The sequence below is a fragment of the Nymphalis io genome, chromosome 12 (genome assembly GCF_905147045.1).
Source record: "Nymphalis io chromosome 12, ilAglIoxx1.1, whole genome shotgun sequence".
Lineage (NCBI taxonomy): Eukaryota > Metazoa > Arthropoda > Insecta > Lepidoptera > Nymphalidae > Nymphalis > Nymphalis io.
This window is the reverse complement of record NC_065899.1, coordinates 1791886-1816700: the sequence shown is the minus strand read 5'-3', so window position 1 is coordinate 1816700 and position 24815 is coordinate 1791886. Positions and strand designations below refer to the sequence as shown.

Here is a 24815-nt window from a genome sequence, read left to right as displayed (position 1 = left end):
TAATTGCCTTAAAAAGGGAATTGCTAATGTTCTATTTTTTTTTTTAATTTACTACCTTAATAATTAATTTATTATACGTATAACTTTATTACTCTCCAACACCAAAAATAATATTACTCTTATTACATCCCACGAACTTTATTTTACAATTTAATATCAATCAAAGTTATCGCTTTAAAGAAAATATCATTCATTGGTAATGCCTTGTCTTTTTGATTTTATTAGCTTTTACTTATTGGTTCCGCGCAAACAGCTTCGTAATGTTACAAAATTAACATACATATTACGCCATCGACAGACACTTGCGCTGTTTGATAACAACGAACTGTTGGTTCGTTTCGATCAATTAAACTGTTTATTTATCGTGATAACGAGTTCTAATTTCAAATAATTTAAAACGTATAGAATATTTTTCGTTTAGAAATGATATGATAGAGAAAATTCAATATACGAAAGGTGAAAATTTCTTTTTGTATTAAGTAATGCTTTGGGTCACCGAATTCAAAAAATGGTCAAATTATTTTCCATCGCTATTAAAGCGATTTTTCTTCATATATTGATGATGAAAACCGTGGAGTTTAGTCTTCGTTCATTCTCATATAGGATATACAAATTTAATTGCAGGTGTATTTATTAATCATATATATTATGTATTTTAATTTTTTGTCTGGTTTTCTCGAAATAATCCACAAATTAATTAAATTTTTAAACAATGGGCTTGTAAAAGTGTACTTGAATAAAGAGTACCCATTTTGAGTTTGTTTATTTTTACACATACCAATATATGTAAAAATATCAAATCAAAGAAAACTACGAACGTTCCAACAAAATGCGGACATTGATTTCCGAGATAAGATGTTACAAACATTATGTGTAGCATGTTTAACAAACATTACATCTAATACCCAATAAATACCACTTTCATTTCGTTTTGAACAATCACAATAAATCAAACAAAAGCGCTTTAGCAATACTAAAAACCATAAAAGAAAAAAAAAACCATGTGTGAACTTAGCACTTGAAAACGATAAATGAAGTAACCGTTGATATATCTTGCTTGGGAATTGTGACATATGGAAGACATACGTCAAACATCGCCGACAGATGAGAATGGTCCCAGTGTGAAAAGATATTCCCTTCCTCGAACATTGACACTTATCTAATTTAGATATATTTTAAAATATCTACACTAACGTAAAAAGCTGATACCCATCAGCTACTCTTTGTTTACACGTGCTTTAACGATCAGTTATATTTTGTATTTTTTTTTTATTTTAACAACATCGAAGAAACTAACGGTACAGCTTGATGAATTATAAATAACTGTTCAATAATTCATTTATTATAAATATTTTTGTATATAATTTATATTAATATTTTGAATAAAAATAGTTTTTTTTAAAGGTTATTTTCGTTAGAATGAACTTTCCGCTTATATAGATACCTGTTAAAAAATACTAATAAAAGTATATTTGAATGAAAATAAAATCGATTTTTGGCAAAAAATTGAAACGAGCATTTTGGTTGTATAAATAAAATAAATAAAAATATATCATAGAAAAATAACAATACAAACTGATGCATACATTCGATAAAATTGCTCTGTTTCTTCTTATTCTATTTTTAAATATAGGAATTCTAAATTTAAATATAGGAATTTCGTAACTACAAAATAAATAATATATAATTTGTTAAATTATTAATGTCATAATACGTGAAATAAAAAAAGCAATAGTATATTTTGCCAAATTATATTTTCATCAATTCGAAACGTCTTGGACGTACATACATATTTCATTTATATACATTCCCAGGCATTGTCCGGTGCCCTATTGTCCGATCCTACAAGGCCCTATTGACGGGACAAAGTCATTGTTTTGTACGTGCTCGGACATACCTCGGTTGATTTATTATTTAAAACAAAGTTCAAGTTCGCCACTCTAAGTTGTAAGTTGGAACTTGCAAGCATAATAAAAAAATGGACGTTGCATGCAGACGAACAAATGGGTTATGTGATGTTAAGTGGTCACCTTCGCTTTAGATGTACATATGTAACTATTTATAAAAAAATAAGTTGTAAAACTTAGAAACGTCAACTGTCACACATTTCGAGTCATGAAGTAGCCATTTGGACTTTACGACGTAAAAAGTTTTTAATCCTGAAACATAGATTGTGATGCCTAGTAATACAATAAATAAACATAATATTAATATGAATTAATTCCACGCTGTCACGATTCGTACGGTAATTATTTTTAATTTTCGTTTGTATTTATTAAAGGCTTATAAATATTCAAAAAAATAAAGATAATATACATCAAAAGCCCGATGTATTCAATTATTTATTACTAATATTACATTTCCATTTCACACATAGAAACATTTCAAATTTTTTTAATACAATACTATTGTCCTTAAGTAGGCGCCATATTGAATTTAGTATGACGTAACAGCTACATAACCTATAATCACAGGCCGAACAAGACGCTTCGAATATTACCTCATTTGTCAGACTATTATAGGCTTAGTTAAAGATACGTGCTGAAATCGTAACCCTCCTTTTGGCATCGTCGTAGTCGGGTAAAAAATTAAACGAGTGAACGGGATTAGATGGCCACTCATAGAGTTAATAATGATCAGGTGCTGTTCATAATAGCCGTAACTAAATGCAGAACGTGCTTCCGTTAAAGTCATCCAATTAACTGTCTAGTTAGGCAAACATTGTCGATGTTATCAGTCTTCAAGAACCATAAATATCAGCCAGGAATGGTTTTACCGTCTGTAGACCACCCGCTTCGCTTAGCGGAATTTAAATTTTAGTTTTTTTCAATAGTTACAAAATATCTTCTATTCAAAGACATTTTCAACTTTTATATCAATTTAAAGTTACGTCGGTTTTTAATTGAATTTGTATTTATAACATAAGACACACGTTAAAATTAAGCATAAGTTTTTTTTATAGAAAATAATTAATGAAAATGGTGCAAATAGGCTACATACTGGTAAATATGTTATCATATTATATTATATATTAATACACAGGCTAGTACAGAACATTCTTCCCGACTGTACTGGCCGTCGTCGCGTTTGGACTCTACTACCACTTACCATGAGATGGAGTAGAGTCATTTGCCATCCCGGGGCATATAAAAAAAAAATCGATTTCTACTGGCCATAGACAACTGTACTTTATTTTCTGATATAAAAATAATTTAAAAAAAATTGTTACTACCCATGGAATTTCATATACAAATATCACACGTAACAGATATAAAACTAGGGGTGTGTACACCTTTCATACTTTACATACTCTATACCTTATAATACTTATGTTTAATTTTACGATATTTATAAACCCAAAGGAACTTCAGGCATATACGTACAGTCATTAAAACGAAAGGTAAACACGAAATACAATATAACGCCACGTAAAACTCAATACTGTTGATTTAGTAGTTCGGTAGTAGCATGGGGTCAGTAACTTTTGTCTAATAATAGTCTAAATGTAGGTATTTATAAATAAATGCTCTGCACTTTGGGCGGGTGCATAGGGTTGCCAAACTCAACTATGTGATTGGGAAATACTAAACGAGGAAGCTAGGGCTGCCAATCTTTAAGAACCAGAATGTTACGACGTTCGAAAAATATTACTCATCGCTTTTTTACATTAAAAAAATAAGCGTTAGGTTAGTTTATTTTAAACTCATGGCTCTTCTGTCAATTCTTGTGTTTATATTTTTAACACTGATAAGTTTATTTACATATATTTTATTGTGTTTAAATAATTATTAAAAGTTTGTATTTATTTATTAAACATTTTTTATCTTGCCTGATAACAAATTTATCGTATCAGGGACTCTCATCTTATTTATTATATTAATTTATAATATTTGCGCATACTTACTATCGATATCAATAATATAATATACTAATATTTACTTTTTATGATTAAATCATATCCAATTAGTATCGAAATATATGTTTTTGATTTTATTTGAATCATCAATTTCACGACGAAACTATTAATAAAAAAAAAACTTTTATTTTTATTGAATGACGTTTTTCTTATCAATGGTAATGATAATATTTTTTACACCTTTTACACATTCATTTAAGTAATTACATTTTTAGATTCAATAATTATAGCTTTGTAATAATGTTATATACTTATTTATTATTTAATTACATGGACATATGTTATATTATGTCATAATTATGTATGTATAATTATTATGAATAATAATACACAATGATTATACAATATGATTAATCAATAAAATATATAATGACCATTTTTATATATACACATTGTGCTATATCATATACAGAGCAAATATTTATTTATCTAGCTTAACAAACTAATTACGCTTTAATTCCATGGTAGAATATCCATTGATTATAATTAAAAATGTCATCATCTACTAACGAATTAATTATGAAAATAAAATGACATAGGATTTGTCTATAATTTTTATGAATCTATTTACTTTTCAATTCCCTAAACACACAGTATACATTTTCTTTAATAGAAAAAAATTTGCAATTTATCTTATCTTAATTGCATTTAATAATATTGCAAAAATATGATCATTATTCGCGGAATAAGAACGTTTGGATTTTGGAATCGATAATAGGTAATATTGGTTTAAATATATATACGAGACGAAAAGAAGATGCATGAATATACTAACACACACAAACACAAAGACACACAACCATTATCAGACTTCAAAATTTCTTTTATATAATAATAATCCTCTAGACCGATTTCGGCTACGGCGGCCAATCTCAACTCTATTCTCTAACTCTCATAACCCGATGTCACGGCAATCCGACACGACCGGAAAGAGTTCAGGCGCAGGACCAACGGCTTTACTTGCTTTCCGAGGCACGGGAATGTACACACTTTCAACGTACAACTATATCTAACCACTATACCAACGAGGCAGTGAGATTTATATATATATATATCAGTAACAGCCTGTAAATGTCCCACTGCTGGGCTAAGGCCTCCTCTCCCGTTTGAGGAGAAGGTTTGGAGCTTATTCCACCACGCTGCTCCAATGCGGGTTGGTGGAATACACATGTGGCAGAATTTCGGTGAAATTAGACACATGCAGGTTTCCTCACGATGTTTTCCTTCACCGAAAAGCACGAGATGAATTATAAACAGAAATTAAGCACATGAAAATTCAGAGGTGCTTGTCCGGGTTTGAACCCACGTTCATCGGTTAAGATTCACGCGTTCTTACCACTGGGCCATCTCGACTTATATATATAAGACTAATAACAATAAATTCCAATTTCAAATTGAAAAATAATAAGATAATTAAAAAAAAGCAACCAATAAGAAAACTGAACTGCAGATTATATCTGTATTGTAATATCGCCAACATATCAATCTAATCTCAATTAAATCATAATTGTTTAGTACAGAACAAAGTGTCATTTTCAAAGAAACATATCGTGAAGTAACCGTGATTCATGCCTAGAAATCACTGATTGATCGCTAATATGTTTATCGGTATCGAGGACAAGTCCTTAGGTACCTACTGTGTTGTTAATATTATATAAACTTTTTGGACAATAAAACTTTTTGGTTTTTCAGCCAGTTATAATTCTTTAAAGACAATTCTTATAATAAAAAAACGAATAGACTAAGTTGGTGTGTGATTTGTATAGAGTGATTATGGTTTTTAAGAGCTGTTTTGGAAATGATAATGTAAGTTTTTATTTTCATCTTTCTATTTTATATCTCATTATCTTTAATGTCACAATATTATTCGTATTTTTTTTTAAATCTATATTTTTGTCCTAGCGTATGGCTAAATTACCTTAAGCTTTTATTTATTACTTGTTGATGTCCGCGGCTTCGGATGTTATAGATAACAGGTGTTATGTATAAATAAATAGCCTATGTCCTTTCTTAGGGTTCAAACTTGATGAATACCATATTTCATCAAAATAAGTTCAGTTATTTAGTCGTGAAAGCCTAACAAACAGACGGAGCTACTTTCACATTTATAATATTAGTATAGTTTGACTGCCTCCTTGGTCTAGTGGCTTGATGTGAGGCCGCAGATCTGCAGGTCCTGGGTTCAATTCCCAGGTCGGGCCAATAAAAAGTTATTGGGTTTTTTCAGTCAGAAAATTCTCAGTAGGAGCCCGGAGTCTGGAAGTTGGAAGTGTGTACAATCCCGTGCCTTGGAAAGCACGTAAAGCCGTTGGTCCTGCGCCTGAACTCTTTCCGGTCGTGTCAAGTGGTCGTCCCATCGGATTATGAGAGTTAGGAAATAGCGAGTGTACCTGTGTTTGCACACACTTGTGCACTATAATATCTCCTGCGTAGTTGGCTAATCCCTCTTGAGATTGGCCGCCGTGGCCGAAATCGGTCTGGAGGACATTATTATATTATTAGTATAGTGTATAGATTCATTTAAATTAATCTCTTAAGTTCCTCCTGACTAAAAATATAAGATATCTAACAAAAATGCATGAACCTACATCTGTATTATTTACATCAAGTAGCTTAAATATTTTGACTATGTAAGATGATATTAAAAAGGTCAATAAATATTGAAACAAGCTAAAAATCACACAAGCGTCACATCGACGGGTCGCTGCGCGGGCGCATGTGAATCGTAACCAAATAGGTCGCAGCAACCAGTTTTTAGTTGCCGTTATCGTCTCACGACTCTTTGTAACGCGATCTGGCTAGATTTTATATCATAGTCAACGATTGCTTTACATCGAAACCAGTTATGCTTCTTTTCAGAAATTCCTTGATTTTTTTTTTTTTTTTATAAATATTTTGTTTGTGTCTTGTAATATAATTCGAATGATGTTGTTAGTGATACGCTCATGTTTCGAAAATTCTGTTCTCATCAGTCCGAAGCGGATGCGTCGAAATCACTTTACAGATATGTCGAGCATTCCTTGATAAATGAAACGGAAATCGTTATAGCAAAGAACTTTCTAGATCAAGTCGCTTTTCAAACAACAATAAAATTAAATCAAAATCGGTTCATCAGTTTAGGAGCAATGACTCCACGAACGCACAGATACACACATTACACACTTCAAAATCCTCATTTTACCCGTATGATATGGAGCAGGCGGCTAGTATTAGTATATAATAGTTATATAGGTATACAAAAAACAGATTCACAAACAATAAATCATTCATCAATTCCAACTAAGTAAAAAACAATATATGGAAACATTTGACAAAAGCATACAAACTGACAACCCGAAGCGTTAAATATTAATGTTGTTCTGGTATTTATATATGCATATAATCAAACAGAAAAAAACTTTCCATAAATAGAAATCAATGTATGACGATGATGTCATCCAAACCCATTCTGAATGTTAACAGAAGCCAACAAGCACAGGCCATTACAGCAAATAAAGGCAAATGCATTTTAATATCTTTTCCTCTCGTAGTGCTAATGGGATGGCTATCCGACGCGGCTGGATCAGACGCAGAACCAACGGTTTTCCGAAGCACGGTAGCTAGTGTTACACTGTTAACTAGTGAGAATTTTAAGTCAGAGTAACATTTTTATTAGCACGCTCTGGATTCCAACCCGGGACTTCCGAATTTGCAAACTTAAAAGCTAATAATCAAATAAGTATCGAAATTTATTTTACTCTTTAAGTACACTTTTACAAGCATTATTAATTAGTAATTATTCATTAATTAGTAATATTTAATGGTTTTTGTTTCTTTTTGTTAATATGCTATGTGCTTTTAATTGTTAAATAAACCTTTATGTTTTTATATTTTAATGCCGTGTCTCAAGTAAACTCTTTCTTATTCTTCTTGAACTGAACGTGCTAAAAAGGCAACTCCAACTTTAAAGGATCCAATGTTTATCTTTTTAAAAGTAACAAATATAAGTATACCTTCGAACAGTTTACTACCTACTCCTCACCGTTTTTATAACGTTCCCTAATCACGTAAAAGACACAATATAATCTAACATAACATAAATATCGTTCCGAGTTCTACCTGAACAGATAATAAAAAGTGCGCCGACCTTGTTTACCTCAAGTTCCTACATCATGATGTCACTAAATGCATGACTTGGTTAAATAACACATTCTCTGGTTTCTTAAATTCGACTTCAAAACTTTTTATTGTAAGGCTTAGCGTAGATCGGTTTGTGTAACACTGAATTGCGGTTATAAGTAAGTGCTATTTGGAAATAATGTTCAGCTAACATTTCTTCTAATATTATAAATGCGAGTGTGTTTGTCCTTCTTTCACATTAATCATATTCTGCATAGTTTTAGTTTTATCGACCGGATACAGACTACTTTATACCCCAGAAAAAGCACAGGGACAAATCCACAAATTATAACTAGTTATAATATTAACCTTTGTTTCTTTAATTTATGAGAAAAATATAATATATCCAATATTTAATTTTTAATAATGATTCTTTTGCATGTCAAGTAAAATAATGGCAGAAGGTACAAGCCAGTTATAATACAGTCCATTCCGTTTCGTAATATCACGGAGTAGCTACATTTTACAAAAAAATACGTACAATAATTTATACAAAATAAATTAAAGACATTTCAACTACTTTAATTTAATACTTAACTATAATTATCAATGTGAAATTAGTCCAAATTGTCTAAAAATGTTTGCGTTTCCCAATATAGCGGCACAAGTAAGTTAATTCTATTTAAGTACCAATTTTCAAAGCTCTCGGAAAGTTTTCTAGGTGACCCTCTTTTTCAGCACATGAATGTGTGTTAAAAAAAACGCTATTTACAAAGTGAAATAATTCAAGTGACATTGATTGCGGTAACCATATTTTATTTAGCTAAAATACATATATAATTATATCTGTTTTTTAAGTGGACCGACGTCAATAAATTAAAGACCTGTCTCAAACCTTGATCTGAATATTTTAAAGTTTTATTTTTATGACATAAAATCGCTGATAGTTTTAATAAAATGACTAAACATATTATAATATTTCAAATGTTGATAGTTATTATTAAAATATTTATATACGTTATTTAATTCCAGTATTTATTATTGAAATGTTAGGTAGTTAAGTCAAACTAACTTTATTTAATAATGATATTAATTTATAAATAGACAAAGGAAAAGCAGTTCAGTACCTTTTTTCTCCTAAGTGTCCTCTTGTTGAAGAACTTTAGAAATTGAAAATAAGAGTCGAAACAATATTCAAATTAAATTTGAACATGTTATCTTCATATGTTTAATAATGATTAAAGTAAAATTTCGACTACTGGGTGAAAACTAATATTAATAAAACTACTTAGTATTATTCCATCCCGCGTTTCCACAGCTGATTGGTACATATATACTGTACATGTGGCGAAATTCCGACATAATGTACCGCGAGATAAATAATCTGTTATTACTCTAAGATATTAGCTCAAAAGTCATATTGAAAACATGTATACATCAAAACAAATAGGACAGATGTTTTGAAGTCCAGTTTTTAAAAAGAATTTGGCATTATGAACAATTTGCTTGCTCGCAGCGCATTTAGATGTTAAAAAATGAAACAAAAAACCTACTGCCTATATACGGAGAACATAAATTGGCTGTGTTTTTTATTTCGTCTACTGTCACTATAAATTATTTAATTAATTTTAATTGAATATTTTATATAACGATAAAAAAAAATTAAAAAAGTATTATATAATATTTGTGAAAGTTTCGTTAAGATTGTTTTTATGTTATAGGAAGGCGGACGGGCAAATGAGCCACCTGCTATTAAATGGTCACTACTGCCCATAGACATTGACGATGTAAGAAATATTAACCATTCCTTACATCGCAATGCGCCACTAACCGTGGGAACAAAGATCTTATGTCCCTTGTGCCTGTTGTTACACTGGCTCACTCACCTTTCAAGCCGGAACACAACCGCCAAACTAATAAAAGCAATACTAATTATTGCTTTTTGGCGGTAGACTATCAGATGAGCTTTCACGAAGCCTTTCTACCTAGAAAAGTTCAATGTAATAAACATTTGGTTTTGATAATATATTTTTGATATTATATATTTTATATATTGCGATTCCCGTCAATTCTCAGATTTTGCGTAGCCAAAAATTTTTTTTGCGACCAACTCCCTATAATTCTTAACACGTTTTCTAGTATATTTCATTATATTTAAAATATATTTAATAATATATCTGTATTCTAAGGTGTATGAGTCATTTTTATTAGTTTGACATGTCCGGTTCGTTACGTGTTTTTTTAAATATTTATTATGCAATGAATGTAGTTGAAATGTACTTAATGTGTCATGTTACATGTTGCAAAAGTTATATATTGTTTCAAACATTACATACTACATTTATACCTGTAATGTATTTTTTAGTTCTAAGAATTTTAGTAATTTTTACAAAGTATCGTTATTGCTCCTAATGCCAAATAAAAAAAAAATTAACTGATTTCAAAGTAGGAGGAGGTTCTTAATTCGTTTTTAAAAATTTTTTTATATACTATATACTTTCGGGCATAGCTTCTATACTTCTGAACCGATTTTATGAAGTACAATATCTTATTCATTATGTTCATATTTATTATTTAATGTAACTCATTATGCAAACTGATGTTACATAAATATTTAAAAAAAATGGATTTAAAAAAGTACTTTTTTTATACATGATTTTTTTTTAAGTTCACTAATTTTGTAGTTTATATTTTAGTTTCCAAGCTATATAAATATCCAAGCGTTACCTGCTATCGGATTAATGACACTTGTTATGAGGTAAAAATACATAGAGGGATTTCATTTCGCATCTATAATATTAGAATAAATAATGCATATGTAATATATATAAAAGTTAACCAATAAAAAAAAAACAAATGAACTGAATAAACAAATCCATTCAATTTCATTCATTGAGCGTTTCAAATTTGACGTGTTTTTTATTCGTTAGTTTGACTTGTAAACAAAGGAATACAATGGCGTAGGCGAGCCAAATGTTCAATACCACACCCATTGTATTCAAACCCTATGTTACCTACTGGCAATCAATAAATTATAAGTATTAATAGAATTTATATTTATATATAATTTACTTATTATAAACTAATTCTCCCGCGTGTTAAGGGGAGGGGATCTCCCCTATGTGTTGGGTATAAAAATTTAGCCTATGTCCTTTCTTGGAGTTAAAGCTTACTTCGTACCAAATTTCATAAAAATCTGATGGTTAAGCTTTGAAAGCGTAAAAGACAGACAGACAGAGTTACGGTATAGACGGGTAATTTTCTGTAAACGGGGCATTTTTTCTTAAAAACATGTCTAGGCAACTTTTCTAAGAAAACTGTCTAGTCAACTGTTAACAACTTTTTGCTTATATATTTAAAAAAATCTTATTTGGGGAATGAATATCCATCCATTTATTAATATACGGCAAACGAGACGATAAGGGAGGCCCTCCGATACCACAGGATGCCTTCCTATGTCAGTAGGCTGTTGGGGGAAGGTCCTCTGAGGGAAAACACCCCTCGACTGAGCGTGTATCGCCGTCCCCTTAATGGTCCAGGTGAGGTATCTGGGTCTAATACTGAAAGAAAGACGAAGCTTCGGGCTGCACTTTAAAGAAAAATAAACAATTCGGTTGATTTCAATAGTTACTGTCTTAAATAATTTAGTCTGAAGTGACTTCGAGTGAAGTGAAATATTTGCGTGAATTAAAGGTTTTTATGGAGATCTTTATTTTTAGGTAAAACTTAATACTTTATACATATAATATAAGAATATTATAAAGATTGTTAACGCGTAACGATTGAATGAGTGAGTGAATGATTAACGAAGTTTTGCAATTCGTCATTGAAAATTTTAACGTACAAATAAATAATTGAATGCTAATTATTATCAATAATGAATGTTTATGTTATGTTACCTATACATTAAAATAAAAAATTAAAATTGACTAGTGAATATATACACATTTCTATATTTCACCTTATAAAATTAACATAATATCTTGCAATTAATTAAGGATTACTTAAAACTAAAATATTATGATTTATACGACCAAAATACGATAATATAAAGTATTTATAAAATCCTAAATAATATTTACAACTTCTCAAAGCTAAGATCAAAAGACAATACCAATTCGTGCAACAGGTAAAAAATTTTCTGAGCCACAGATTAAAAAAAATACGGGCTTTATTTTTGGAGAGTCCACTAACCTTATGTAAAATAACTAATAAAAAGTGTTTATTGGAAACTGTGCCTAGATTCAAATCCCAATGTTTATATTATGCATAAGATAAATTCCCGCCTTTAAATAGCAAAGGATCGTAAACGTCATTTGTGTGTACATAAAATGCAACATGAATTTTAATGTTACCATTGAAAAATAACGGTGAACTTTATTTTAATAACATCGTTCAAATAATCGTTTAAAGTTTGGCAGAAAAGAGAAAGAATAAATTAAGTTTACCTTAATCATTATGTTATTAAACTTAATAATTATATTTTCTGTTACTAAGTTTTATATTTCTATAACAACAACATTAAACAAGTTAAACAAATGTTATAACATATTTTAATAATCGCCAAATACGGCGCCTACTGATTAAATAAACACTATTAAACGCAACAAGTGACAGGTGACATTTAAAATATTGCATAACGCGTGAGTCATATCTGATTCATAGATTAAATCTCCAATAAACGATTGAGGGCGCGGCACTCAACGAGTAATTAACTACAAATCCTTAAATGGTCCTAAGGCGATGAAATCTCAAACTAAAATCCTACGATTTATGAGGTTCAGAAAACAAACGAAATCTATAAAATTTGTTAAAAATCTGAAATAAAAAAATCGAATGAAATAATTATATTAATTATGTATTTTATATAATGTTTAATAAAAAATATAAACATTTTTTAAGAAAAAATAGTATTCTATTCGGCTAACAATAAATTATCTGTTAAATATTACCAGTGTACAAAATAAACATGTAAGTATTTTAACAATCATATTAAGTGCAGTTACAAAAGAGTATTATTTAAAAAAAAAACAGTTTTGAGTCTTACTAAAACTAAACGTCTTTAATGACACATCTTGCCCGTATTCACCGGTTTTTTGAATAAAATAAAATATCAAATCGCCATATTCGACGAGCAGGTGAAATGATATCATCTTTAATGTCAGAGGTTCACGGCTTTTGCAAAATATTGTATATATTATATAAAAACTAAGCAGACGCCTTAAGGTACATCAAAATATTTTTATTTATTTATTTTAGGCATAATGAACCTTATAGTAAATACCTTCGCCCATGGACACAGGGAATCAAGTTTTATGGTACCTAATCGGTCAAACGGAATTGAAGTATGTTTATCTGAAAGAGATATCCATTATTATAAATATATAGTATTTGTATAATAGTTATTGCATATTTATAAAATAAAAAAAAATAAACGAGAATATTGGAAATAATACATAGATAAAAATGTTTTGTTTATTGCATGATATAAAAAAAAGAATAACACTAATCATTTATTATAATAAATTATTCGTCAGACTATCCGTGGTGTTAAAGCCATTCTTCATCATACATCAGTCCAAAGGATATACCTCTCCCAATTGCGCGAAAGATTGCAGTTTTCTTCAATTAATTGTCCTGCGACCTTCAGATCATCGTAACACCTGGCTGGCGCATAAACAATTATGCTAGGGAAAAAACCGTAATACATACTTCCTTTTTACAGACTTTTACTTAACCTCACCTGTTAAAGTAAACGTTATTATATGAGATGCATTGTGTCATATTACCTACACTTTAGTATTGCAACTGTATTACACTAATTCGAGGCAATAGTTTGCGCAGATATTTTTCACACCCTTAGTTTTTGTAACCATACAATCTGGTATATACTGCACACTATACAGAGCTGTCTTTGAAAATTTGTGTATCAATAAAGAATCTATCAGACTACGTAGAAGAGTGTAGTTGTGGTATTTATTATTCAATTATGTAGTATACTAAACTTTATATATAATATAATTGAATTATGTAATTATATTAGTAGGTTATAGCTGCTGTTTAGTTTATTTTATTATTTGACGAGCCGGTTGGCGTGGTTGGTAGAACACTTGCCTTTCACGCCGAAGGTTGTGGGTTCGATTCCCACCCAGGACAGACATTTGTGTGCATGAACATGTCTGTTTGTCCTGAGTCTGGGTGTAATTATCTATATAAGTATTTACAAAATAAAAGTAGTATATGTAGTATATCAGTTGTCTGGTTTCCATAGCACAAGCTTTGTACAAGCTTAATTTGGGATCAGATGGCCGTGTGTGAAAAATGTCCCAGGATATAAAAAAAAAAGGATATATTGGGTTTTGACAAAACGTAAATAAATTTGAGAAAACAATATAATCCAAGTCCCGGACGAACATGTCTGTAAATAAAAAAATACAAATATATTAACTAGAATGTATTCGTTTTAGTAAGTATATGAATTAAATAAAGGTTTGTAAAAAAGTTTACGTAGAATTAATATTATTACGATGAATTACGTCATCATAAAATTTATTTAAAAAAAAAAACAGCTGCATGTCATATATAAGCTATGTTTATTTTAGATTTTTCGAATTACTTGTATATGTTTAAAATTAAATAGTACTTATCGTCTATAAAGGATTTATGTGAAAGGCATTTTAATGAGAAATGAGGATTGCGGATGCGTAATTTTTATATTGAATAGAAATAAATATAATAAATTTAAGAAATAAATATATTATATTTATTTCTTAAATATTCGTATTCAGTAATCATTCGCTCTGTTAATAGGACACGTTTAACTATTCATCAACTTAATTTGACTGTACTTATAGTTCATTGTGTGTTCTCCAACTATATATACTAACGGCCAGTGGAGCCATGTGGTATCATAAGCGTTTTCGCAGTGGTCAATATTTAGGGGTTGACGTTTTAGTATCGATAGAATATGTATATAAAATTATATAAATATATTTTATTGTTTTATTATAAAATTTTAATGCTATTTTTATATTAAGAACATGATTTAACAAATATTAAATTAGCAATAGTTCATCCAGCGACCCGCATTGGTGCAGTGTGGTGAAATAAGCTAACTAAATCTTATCCAAAAGGAAGTTAGCCCAGCAGTGGGACATTAATATGCACTTACTTTTCTTTTTTTTTTGATTAAAAAATTATAACAGACCTTTGTCCAGCAAAGTAGAAAACAGTCTGATGTTCATTGAGATTTATTACTAGTAATGAAATGATTAGATTTATTTTGCTGGCAAGGTTAGCGTTGCAATTACCGTAATAGGAGTAACAGAGTTATAAAGTGCATTTATGTATTATTGTGAAACTATAATATAAACACATATATAAGGTTTTATAAATTTTTAGATTCAATACAAATTATATTAAAGAAAACGTTTGAATTATATAAAATGTATTAAAAGCCATCGAGACATTGGCGGTAAAGACCACTTACCATGAAGTGTCCCGTGTACCCGTCTGCATACTTACCTTTTTTTATTAAAAATAGAGTTCTGAATATATGTAACGTATGATACGTTACTGGTGGTAGGGCTTTGTAAAAGCTCGTCTGGGTAGGCACCACCCACTCATCAGATATTCTACCGCAAAACAGCAGTACTTGGTATTGTTATGTTCCGGTTTGTAGGGCGAGTGAACCAGTGTAATTACAGGCACAAGGGACTAATCATCTTAGTTCTCGAGGTTGGTGGCACATTGGCGATGTGAACGATGGATAACATTTCTTACAGTGCCAATAACTATGGGCGTTGGTGACCACTTACCATCAGGTGGCCCATATGCTCGTCCGCCTTCCTATTCTATAAAAAAACCTATTCCAACCATAAGTAAAGACAAACAACAGACATTGGCATTGTAAGAAATGTTAACCATCTCTTACATCACCAATGCGCCACCAACCTTGGGAACTAAGATGTTATGTCCCTTGTGCCTGTAATTACACTGACTCACTCACCCTTCAAACCGGAACACAACAATACCAAGTACTGCTGTTTTGCGGTAAAATATCTGATGATTGGTTTGTACCTACTCAGACGTCGGCTATACATATGTCTAAATCTCCGAACAAAGCGTTACCTCTAGTTTTTTTTTAACGTTTTATTATTATTATAGCTTGGTACTTTATTTTTCATCCAAGCCATCATGTTAAAGAGGTTTTCATAAAACGTTTTTGATATGATCATAGTTGTTCTAATAATGACAAGTCACTCATACGAAACATAACTACTTTAATGCGCGCGAAATTCAGGGCAAATTATTGTTTTAATTATAGACTTGTTAAATTACAGAATGTATATGAATCATTAGTTAACTGCAACCAAAATTGTGTTAGTATTTTTAACTGTTGTAAATTGAACTAATTTAAATAGTGAGTGATAATTTATGTGTGAGTAGCTTTTAGGCAGCTGTAAATTCAGATACATGTATCAGAAACAGCCTGTTAATGTCCCACTGCTGGGCTAAGGCCTCCTCTCCCTTTTTGAGGAGAAGGTTTAGAGCTTATTCCACCACGCTGCTCCAATGCGGGTTGGTAGAATACACATGTGACATAATTTCAATGAAATGAGTCACATGCAGGTTTCCTTACGATGTTTTCCTTCACCGTCAAGCACGAGATGAATTATAATCACAAATTAAGCACATGAAAATTCAGTGGTGCTTGCCCGGGTTTGAACCCACGATCATCGGTTAAGATTCACGCGTTCTAACCACTAGGCCATCTCAGCTTTTTTTCGGTTACATGTATACGGACTAAGATATTTGCTTTCCAATGCTTAGTAAAAAAGTTTACGAACTACCCATTACTTCGTACCTACCTGTATATTTCGTATGTATGAGTATATCTTATTCGAACTGAAATATAATTGCAAAATCTTTTATTAACAAACGTTTTCAATCTTTCGGGAGAAGCAACCTTATCTATAATACTAAACTTGCTCAGTTAATTTGTCTCTAACAAATAGATATCCATTTATTGAGAAAAAAATTTATTGACATATATGATAACTATTTAGAAGCCATGAGTGGCTATGGCTTCGTTCGCTTTTTGGGGGAGGGGTCTCGTATTTAAGATATGAAAAGCCTATTTCCTTTCTTGGGGTCCAAGCTTGCTTCATTCAAAATTTCATCAAAATCAGTTCAGTGGCTTAGCCGTGAAAGCGTTACAGACATAAATGGTTACTTATAACATTACAATATTAGTATAGATACTAACTGCCTCCTTGGTCTAGTGGCTTGATATAAGGCCGCAGACCCGGAGGTCCTGGGTTCAATTCCCAGGTCGGGCCAATAAAAAAGTTATTGGGTTTTTCTGTTAGAAAATTCTCAGTAGCAGCCCGGAGCCTGGAAGTTGGAAGTGTGTACACTCCCGTGCCTCGGAAAGCACGTAAAGCCGTTGGTCCTGCGCCTGAACTCTTTCCGGTCGTGTCGGATTGCCGTCCCATCGGATTATGAGAGTTAGGGAATAGAGAGTGCACCTGTGTTTGCGCACACACTTGTGCACTATAATATCTCCTGCGCAGTTGGCTAATCTCTCTTGAGATTGGCCGCCGTGGCCGAAATCGGTCTGGAGGACATTATTTATTAGTATAGATGCTACGCTATGGTGACGCGCTACAATCCACGGGAGTGACGTTTACCACGAGTGAAACCGCACAGAGTAGTTAGCAAAATAATAATCTGTCTTTAATGTATGAAATCTTTATCATCACGCTGATTACATTATTCTTACCTCACAGTAACATGCATTGTTCAGACAGAACACACCTTGAACATTAAAATACCACAGAATTTACCGCATTAAGAATCGTACAATTATATTTTTATTTAATTTCATAGTCCGTGAGAATGAAAGCGGATTCTTTGAATATTATTTATTATGAGAAATGAATTTCGCCCTTTCACATAAAAAAAAAGTAAACGACCTTTGACGGAAACATAAAATTTAATGGATATTTTTAAGAGGAATCTGTAAGAGACGACCATAACATCCGATACTTTTAATAATATTTAATAATTATATATTTTTTTTATAAATGATAATGTCGTTTTCAAAAACTATGACGTGTGTCATTATGTCTTTCTAGAGATATTCTTGATGACACAGGCACTATTATGCGATCACTTAAAATGGCGCGATAAATATTGTTAGAAACTTGCCGTTTTGACTTGAAATACAACTCACTATACAATATTTAATGAGGGTGTAAAAGCTGAGTATTTAATTTAGACGTTACACTAAAACATTTAACACAAAACGTTTTTCTCATGGAATGTCGCTATTTATTAGAAAGATTAATTATGTCATACATAAGCGAATAGCAGAACATTATAAAGCCGCGGGTGGTCCCTTTCCTATTACGTGAAACTCGAAAGCCACAGAACAAAAAAATAATAGAAGTAATATCTCACATTTGACATTTACCATTAAAACCATATCTCAAATTGAAAAGACCACTCTATAAGCAATTAAGAAAATAATAATGTAGATTACATAAATTTTGATTCTCATCCTTTCACTGTATTTGCTGTTCTTAGGTAGAAATTATCAAGCAGTTCTTCAAACACACATAGCAAGTCTTATAAATGGAATGTTACGAAAAACGAAATCTTCTAGGGAAAGCGTTATGTGGTCAACATTGTAGGGACAAAAATGAAGCGGTCACGCCTTATATGGTGAACTTATGCGCTATTTTCACATACACGATCGTCGAGTAACTTGTTTTCTTTCTTGGTATTAATAATGTTATATATTCAAGCCGGCTTTCATGCACGTTGGTACTTTCATGTCTGTTAATATATTTTAAATTTCTCTCATTAATAAATACTTGCACCGAGATGGGCCAGTGGATAGAACACGTGAATCTTAGCAAGAGATTACAGGTTCAAATCCTGAGATACTATATACTGACTTTTCAGGTTGTGTTTTGTGTCGTTCTTGGCGATGAAGAATAACGCCGTGAGGACACCTGTACATGTCGGATGGATTTGTCACGTGTGTGACAAAACATAAAACACAAATCTAAATCAGTAGTAGTAGAAACAAATGATGTTGTACTTAAGTACAGATTATTAATAATCATAATACAAATAAGGTCTAAAAGCAAAGTCGTTAAAGTTACCACTTACTTATATACTTTGTTATAGTTATATCAACTAAACATTTTTTTGTGCAAATAACAACTGTCCTTTACAATTCGGTTTATTATACACTTAAGAGTAAGGTTGCTATTATTTTACCGCTTAATTTTAAACAGCTGTAAATTCCAAACCACACGATATAAAAATGTAGTCAATAAAAAGGCCTTACATTTAAATACTTGCATATAGCTTTCTTGTTATTAGACATAAAAATACATAAATTTTGTTACTAATACAAAGAGGGATTGCTTGCAGTTTACTATATTAGTTTACAATTTTTTAATAATAATATTTATATATACAAATAATTAAAAATACAAACCGTCCGATATGATGTCCTGTGGCATTGTACTCAGGACGCTGGCGGTATTACTTCTCGGAAATGCTTAAATATAACCTTAAAATCAAAAATAATAATGTAATACGTTATTATTTTTACGATCGATCTATATCTAGTATACGTTATTTAATCTTTAATTTTTATTTTAAGTCTAATTTAAGCGCTAAATTTTAGGTGAAATAAATTTTATTATATTTTTTTAAGAACTGCATGAGTCAATAAAGTATTATTTTTATGAATATATGTGTTTGAGTAAGGTCTTAGTAGTTTTATAAATGCATAATACTTCACTTTGTCCACATGCTGGTTGAATGGCTCGGACGCTTACCTCAATTGTCAATACACAATCGACGAGATAAGCGAGGGGTACACGTTAAACTTCCGTTATGTCACAATTTGTTTATACAATTTCGAAATTTAAATGTGACTTTCAATGAGATAACAGATGTTAATAAATTCAAAACGAGCCTTAATACATCGATATTAATGAACAATACTTGAAAATGTCGTCCTAATGTTTTGACTCGAGAAAGCATTGATTATATAATATCTTGTTAAATTCAATTTTATAATAACTCTTTTGATAGGTGATGGTATTTTAAAGTAAAAGTAAAATAGCAGCCTGTAAATGTCCTATTACTTGGCTAAGGTCTCCCTTTGAGGTTAGGTGAGCTTATTCCAATGCCGATTGGTGGATACATATGGAACAGATTTTCGTCCAACACATGCAGGTTTCCTTACGATGTTTTCCTTCTCCACCGAGCACGAGATGAATTATTATCGGTTGCAACGCATGAATCTTAACAGATGATCGTGAGAAAGCACCACTGAATGTTCATGTGCTTAATTTTATGTTTATAATTCAACTCGTGCTTGACTGTGAAGGAAAACATCGTGAGGAAACCTGCATGTGTCTAACTTCACTGAAATTCTGCCACATGTGTGTACAGCAGCGTGGTGGAATAAACTCCAAACCTTCTATCCAAAAAAGGAATGGAGGCCTTCGCCCAGCAGTGGGAGATTCACAGGCTGTTGCTGTTCTGTACTGTACTATTTTATTAAAATTTAAGTCTTTAATTTTTATAAGACCATATACATAGGCGGCGATTTGTTTCAATCTAAATGCGATACATTTATAAATTCTACACCTTGTTTTAATTACGAAACCATTATGGTTCAATTTTTATAACAATGACAATATTTTATGTAAATTAGAATTTACTAATTACCGACAAAACAGCTGCTCAAACATTCGCCAACATTCACCAACAAATCTTACTCAATCGAAATAAAAGCGCAGTAAAATTTTATTGACAGTATTTAAACAATTGGTGATCTACTTAAATCTATTCATAAATGTAGGTCTCGCACCAACGCCATGTGTTCTGTGTTGGTTCGTGACGCCTCAATTTCACCGTACCGGTTCCCAGGTGTGACGACCTAAATACCTATACAATTGCCTAGAGCTTTACCACCTGTGTATATATAGGGATACAATAATAAAGACCGTTCGACCACGTTTGCGAACGTTTGGCCAACAGTAATTCATAATCAAGTTGGCGGTTGGTCGGTTGGCTATAGAATTAATTATATTTGAATTTAAAACACTTTTTCAGTTTTAATCTCAAAATCTTTTCAAGTGCTTGTTCGTTGAAATTCATATTATAATTGGTAATTAATTAAATGAAAATAACGTTGGTTAGTGGAGTGTTAAGATGTCTGAAATCTACATCTAATTATTTTCACTTGTAGTTTTCTTCGTCGGGCTGGTTGGCGTGGTTGGTAGACAATTTCCACGCGTAAGCTTGTGGGTTCGATTTCCACCCAGGCCTGACATTTGTCTGCACGAACATGTCTGTTTGTCTTGAGTGGGTGTAATTATCTATATAAGTGTGTATTTACAAAAGAAAAGTAGTATATTTAGTATACCAGTTGTCTGGTTTCCATAGTACAAGTTCTGCTTCGTTTCGGATCGGATGGCCGTGTGCGAATAACGTCCCAGGATATTATTTTATTTTTATTTATTTTATCTATAAAAATTCTTACCTATATTTCATAGATTACTGGGTAACAATCATCATACCTATGATTGGTCATTATGCAGCGACGTAGAAGTTTATTCTATAGCTGAACAACAATAATACGTATATCCTGTGTGTCAGTTAAAAGGTAAAGTGAGACAGTGTAATTTAACAAGGGACATAATAACTACTTTCCAAGGTCAGTAGCATATTGACGGTGTAAAGTATAGTACCTATGTATTCCACAGTGACTACTTCAATGGGATTGTGTGCTCACTTAATTTTACGTGGGGAATTGGCCCGCCAGTTTTACTGCATGAATGAAAAACATATAATCATTGTCAATGTAAATAAAGGTCATCGCCACCCACACGCTAATTAACTTTGATGGTACTAAACCAGAAACATTATCGCAAATGCATACAATAAATTGTACAAAGTTTTAACTCGATCGAATCGAAGATTAACTCGATAGACTACGAACATAAAGACACCCTTCTTATATCAGGTCCTTACATATGAAATTAGCGTTTTGTCGTACTGACCACTTTGATCTGAAATATCTCCTCTTTGGATAAAAATTCCAAATTGAAATTCATAAATTCATTTAGCTGGTACATTTGAGTTTTGAAAACAGTCATTCATTAGTTTTTTCCTCATTATTTTTTTCTTTGGCGTCGCTTATAACCGCAAAATGGAAAACATGAAATATCGATATATTTACGAGTACGAGTTCTACCGTGCCACCAGTGCTGCAGAAACAGCTCGAAGGAGTAATGATGTGTACGGCGCTGGTGTTGCAAAAGATAGCACGGTACGTTTTTGATTTCAACGTTTTCGTTCTGGAAATTTCAACCTTCAGAACCAACCCCGTGGACGGCCGGAGACCAAAGTGGAAAATGAAGAATTAAAGGCTATTGTGGAAGCGGATCCATCACAAAGCACTTCAAAGATAGCTGCAGGCTTCGGGGTGAGTGATAAAACTGTATTAATCCACTTGAAGCAAATCAGGAAAGTAAAAAAACTTGAACGATGGGTACCTCATGAATTGAGTGTATCGAACTTGCAAACACGCGTCGACTGCTGTGTTGCTTTGTTCAACCGACAAAATAATGAAGGGATTTTACTAATATCATTACTTGTGATAAAAAGTGAATACTGTACGATTATCGGAAGCGCTCGTCGCAATGGCTGAACCAAGCCATATCTGAAGACCCAGCCAAATCCTGCCCTAAACGAAAATTGACTCAGAAAAAGTTACTTGTGAGTGTTTGGTGGACTAGCGCCGGTGTCGTTCACTACAACTTTCTAAAATCTGGCCAAACGTTTACGGCAGATATCTATTGTCAGCAACTGCAAACCATGAAGGAAGAACCAGCTGCTAAACAACCGAGATTGGTCAATCGCTCTAGGCCACTGCTGCTTCACAACAACGCAAGACCACACACTGCACAACAAACAACCACTTAGTTAGATGAGCTACAATTGGAATGTCTGCGACATCCACCGTACTCCCCGGACCTTGCTCTAACAGATTACCATTTTTTCCGGAATTTGGACAACTTCTTACAAAGAAAAAAATTCAACTCCGATGCGGCAGTCAAAGAGTTTATTGATTCTCGCCCCCATGGTTTTTTTAGCAAAGGGATCAATGAACTACCTATGAGATGGCAAAAGTGCATAGAAAACAACGGTGCATACTTTGATTAATTAAACATATTTTACAAAAAAAAAATGACTTTATATTCCTCCCGTACAAAACGTCAATTTTATATGTAAGGCCCTAATATTATATAGGTTTTATAACGTTACGTTGTATTCATTCTGGTATATAACATTTATTCTAGTTGTTTTTTTTATCAAAAACAATAACTGAATCTGAATTAGTATTCCATAAATTTTTCTATATTAAAAAAATGTTCAACTAAATCAACAACGTTTCTAAATTTGTACTAAACGGTGGGTCATGAATAGCTTACTTTATTTTTATATTCTGTTGCTATATTATGGTAATGTTTGTTCTCATCTTTCGTAATTGTCTGTTATTTGCAATGTAATGACCTCCGTTAGTGTTAATAAAAAACGCAATACGAGAACTATTGCTCTAACCGATAATATTGTGATAAATTTAACAAGGAAGATAATATAAAAATATATTATTATTGCATATAATTGTTTCTGTTAAGAATATTATATGTATAAATCTATGTGTTTCTGTTCTTATCTTATTAATGAACTACCTTACCTTTATACGTTGCTTAGCGGCCGTTTAGTTGAACACTGATTTCGCTCTTTCTGTTATTATAGATTTGCCATTTGAAAGAAGAAGACACAGCATTGTTTAACTAATCTCAAACAACTTTTGTAAGTAAGTACTTAATATAAGTTACTTGTAAATGTCGCGGAGAATTTTCATCGCAAATAAATTCGGAAGATTATCCAAATATTGGGCATTCCTATGTTATCCCTTAACCTGAAACATTTTATGGTATACCAAATTTTATGTCGTCTTGTCTCCACAGACATGTTATGAGTTCAGAATTTGGTAGTTTTATGTGCCTGTTTTCATTACGAAGCAGCACCACAATCAACATTATTTGATTCCATTTTTTTCCTCCATCTTGTTTTGTATTAGTTGGCTTTCAAATTGTTGTCAATTGATCTTAGCGGAGTTCTGGATTCAGGCCGGTCCGGATGGTTTTCGGCCAGCCTATTCATGATTGGGTCATCTCTAGTATGGATTGCCGTTGTAAGTAATAGTCCAGAATCTCCTTGGTAGTCGCTTTTGCCTTATTCACCAGTTTCAACGCCGTGTCGTTAATTTTGTCGGTGATTTAGCTGCTGGTTTTTCTGTAAACAGCTGTTAAGTTCTCTGTCATCATAGGTGTTTAAGGTTGAATACACGATACCTCTTATCTTAAGACTCCCACCGGTTAAGATAGAACGGTTCTATTATAATATGCAAAACGACACTTCCGATAACTGTCAAAAAATCTATTAAAATAAACGAAGACGGAAGAGACCACTATAAGTGGTAAGGTCGCCTTTGCATACTATATGTACTACTTATTCTTTTATATTACTGGTGGTAGAGCTTTGTGCAAGTTCGTCTGGGTAGGTACCACCCACTCATCAGATATTCTACCGCAAAACAGCAGTACTTATTATTGTTGTGTTCCGGTTTGAAGGGTGAGTGAGCCAGTGTAATTACACGCACAAGGGACATAAAATCTTAGTTCCCAAGGTT

At 31.9% G+C, this 24815-nt stretch overlaps 1 protein-coding gene across 6 annotated transcripts in view; it reads left to right on the top strand.

The window, feature by feature from the left end:
- Nucleotides 1-24815, top strand: part of LOC126772158 (uncharacterized) — an 86942-nt gene that overhangs the window by 53112 nt on the left and 9015 nt on the right. Inside the window, exon 1 of one of the 6 annotated variants that reach the window (XM_050492354.1) lies at nt 5675-5722. The exons of the other annotated variants lie outside the window; for them this stretch is intronic. Coding sequence (XP_050348311.1) covers nt 5690-5722 — 33 coding nt within the window. The 5' untranslated portion in view covers nt 5675-5689. Of the gene's footprint in view, nt 1-5674; nt 5723-24815 lie in introns of those variants that run through there. 6 annotated transcript variants of the gene reach the window in all.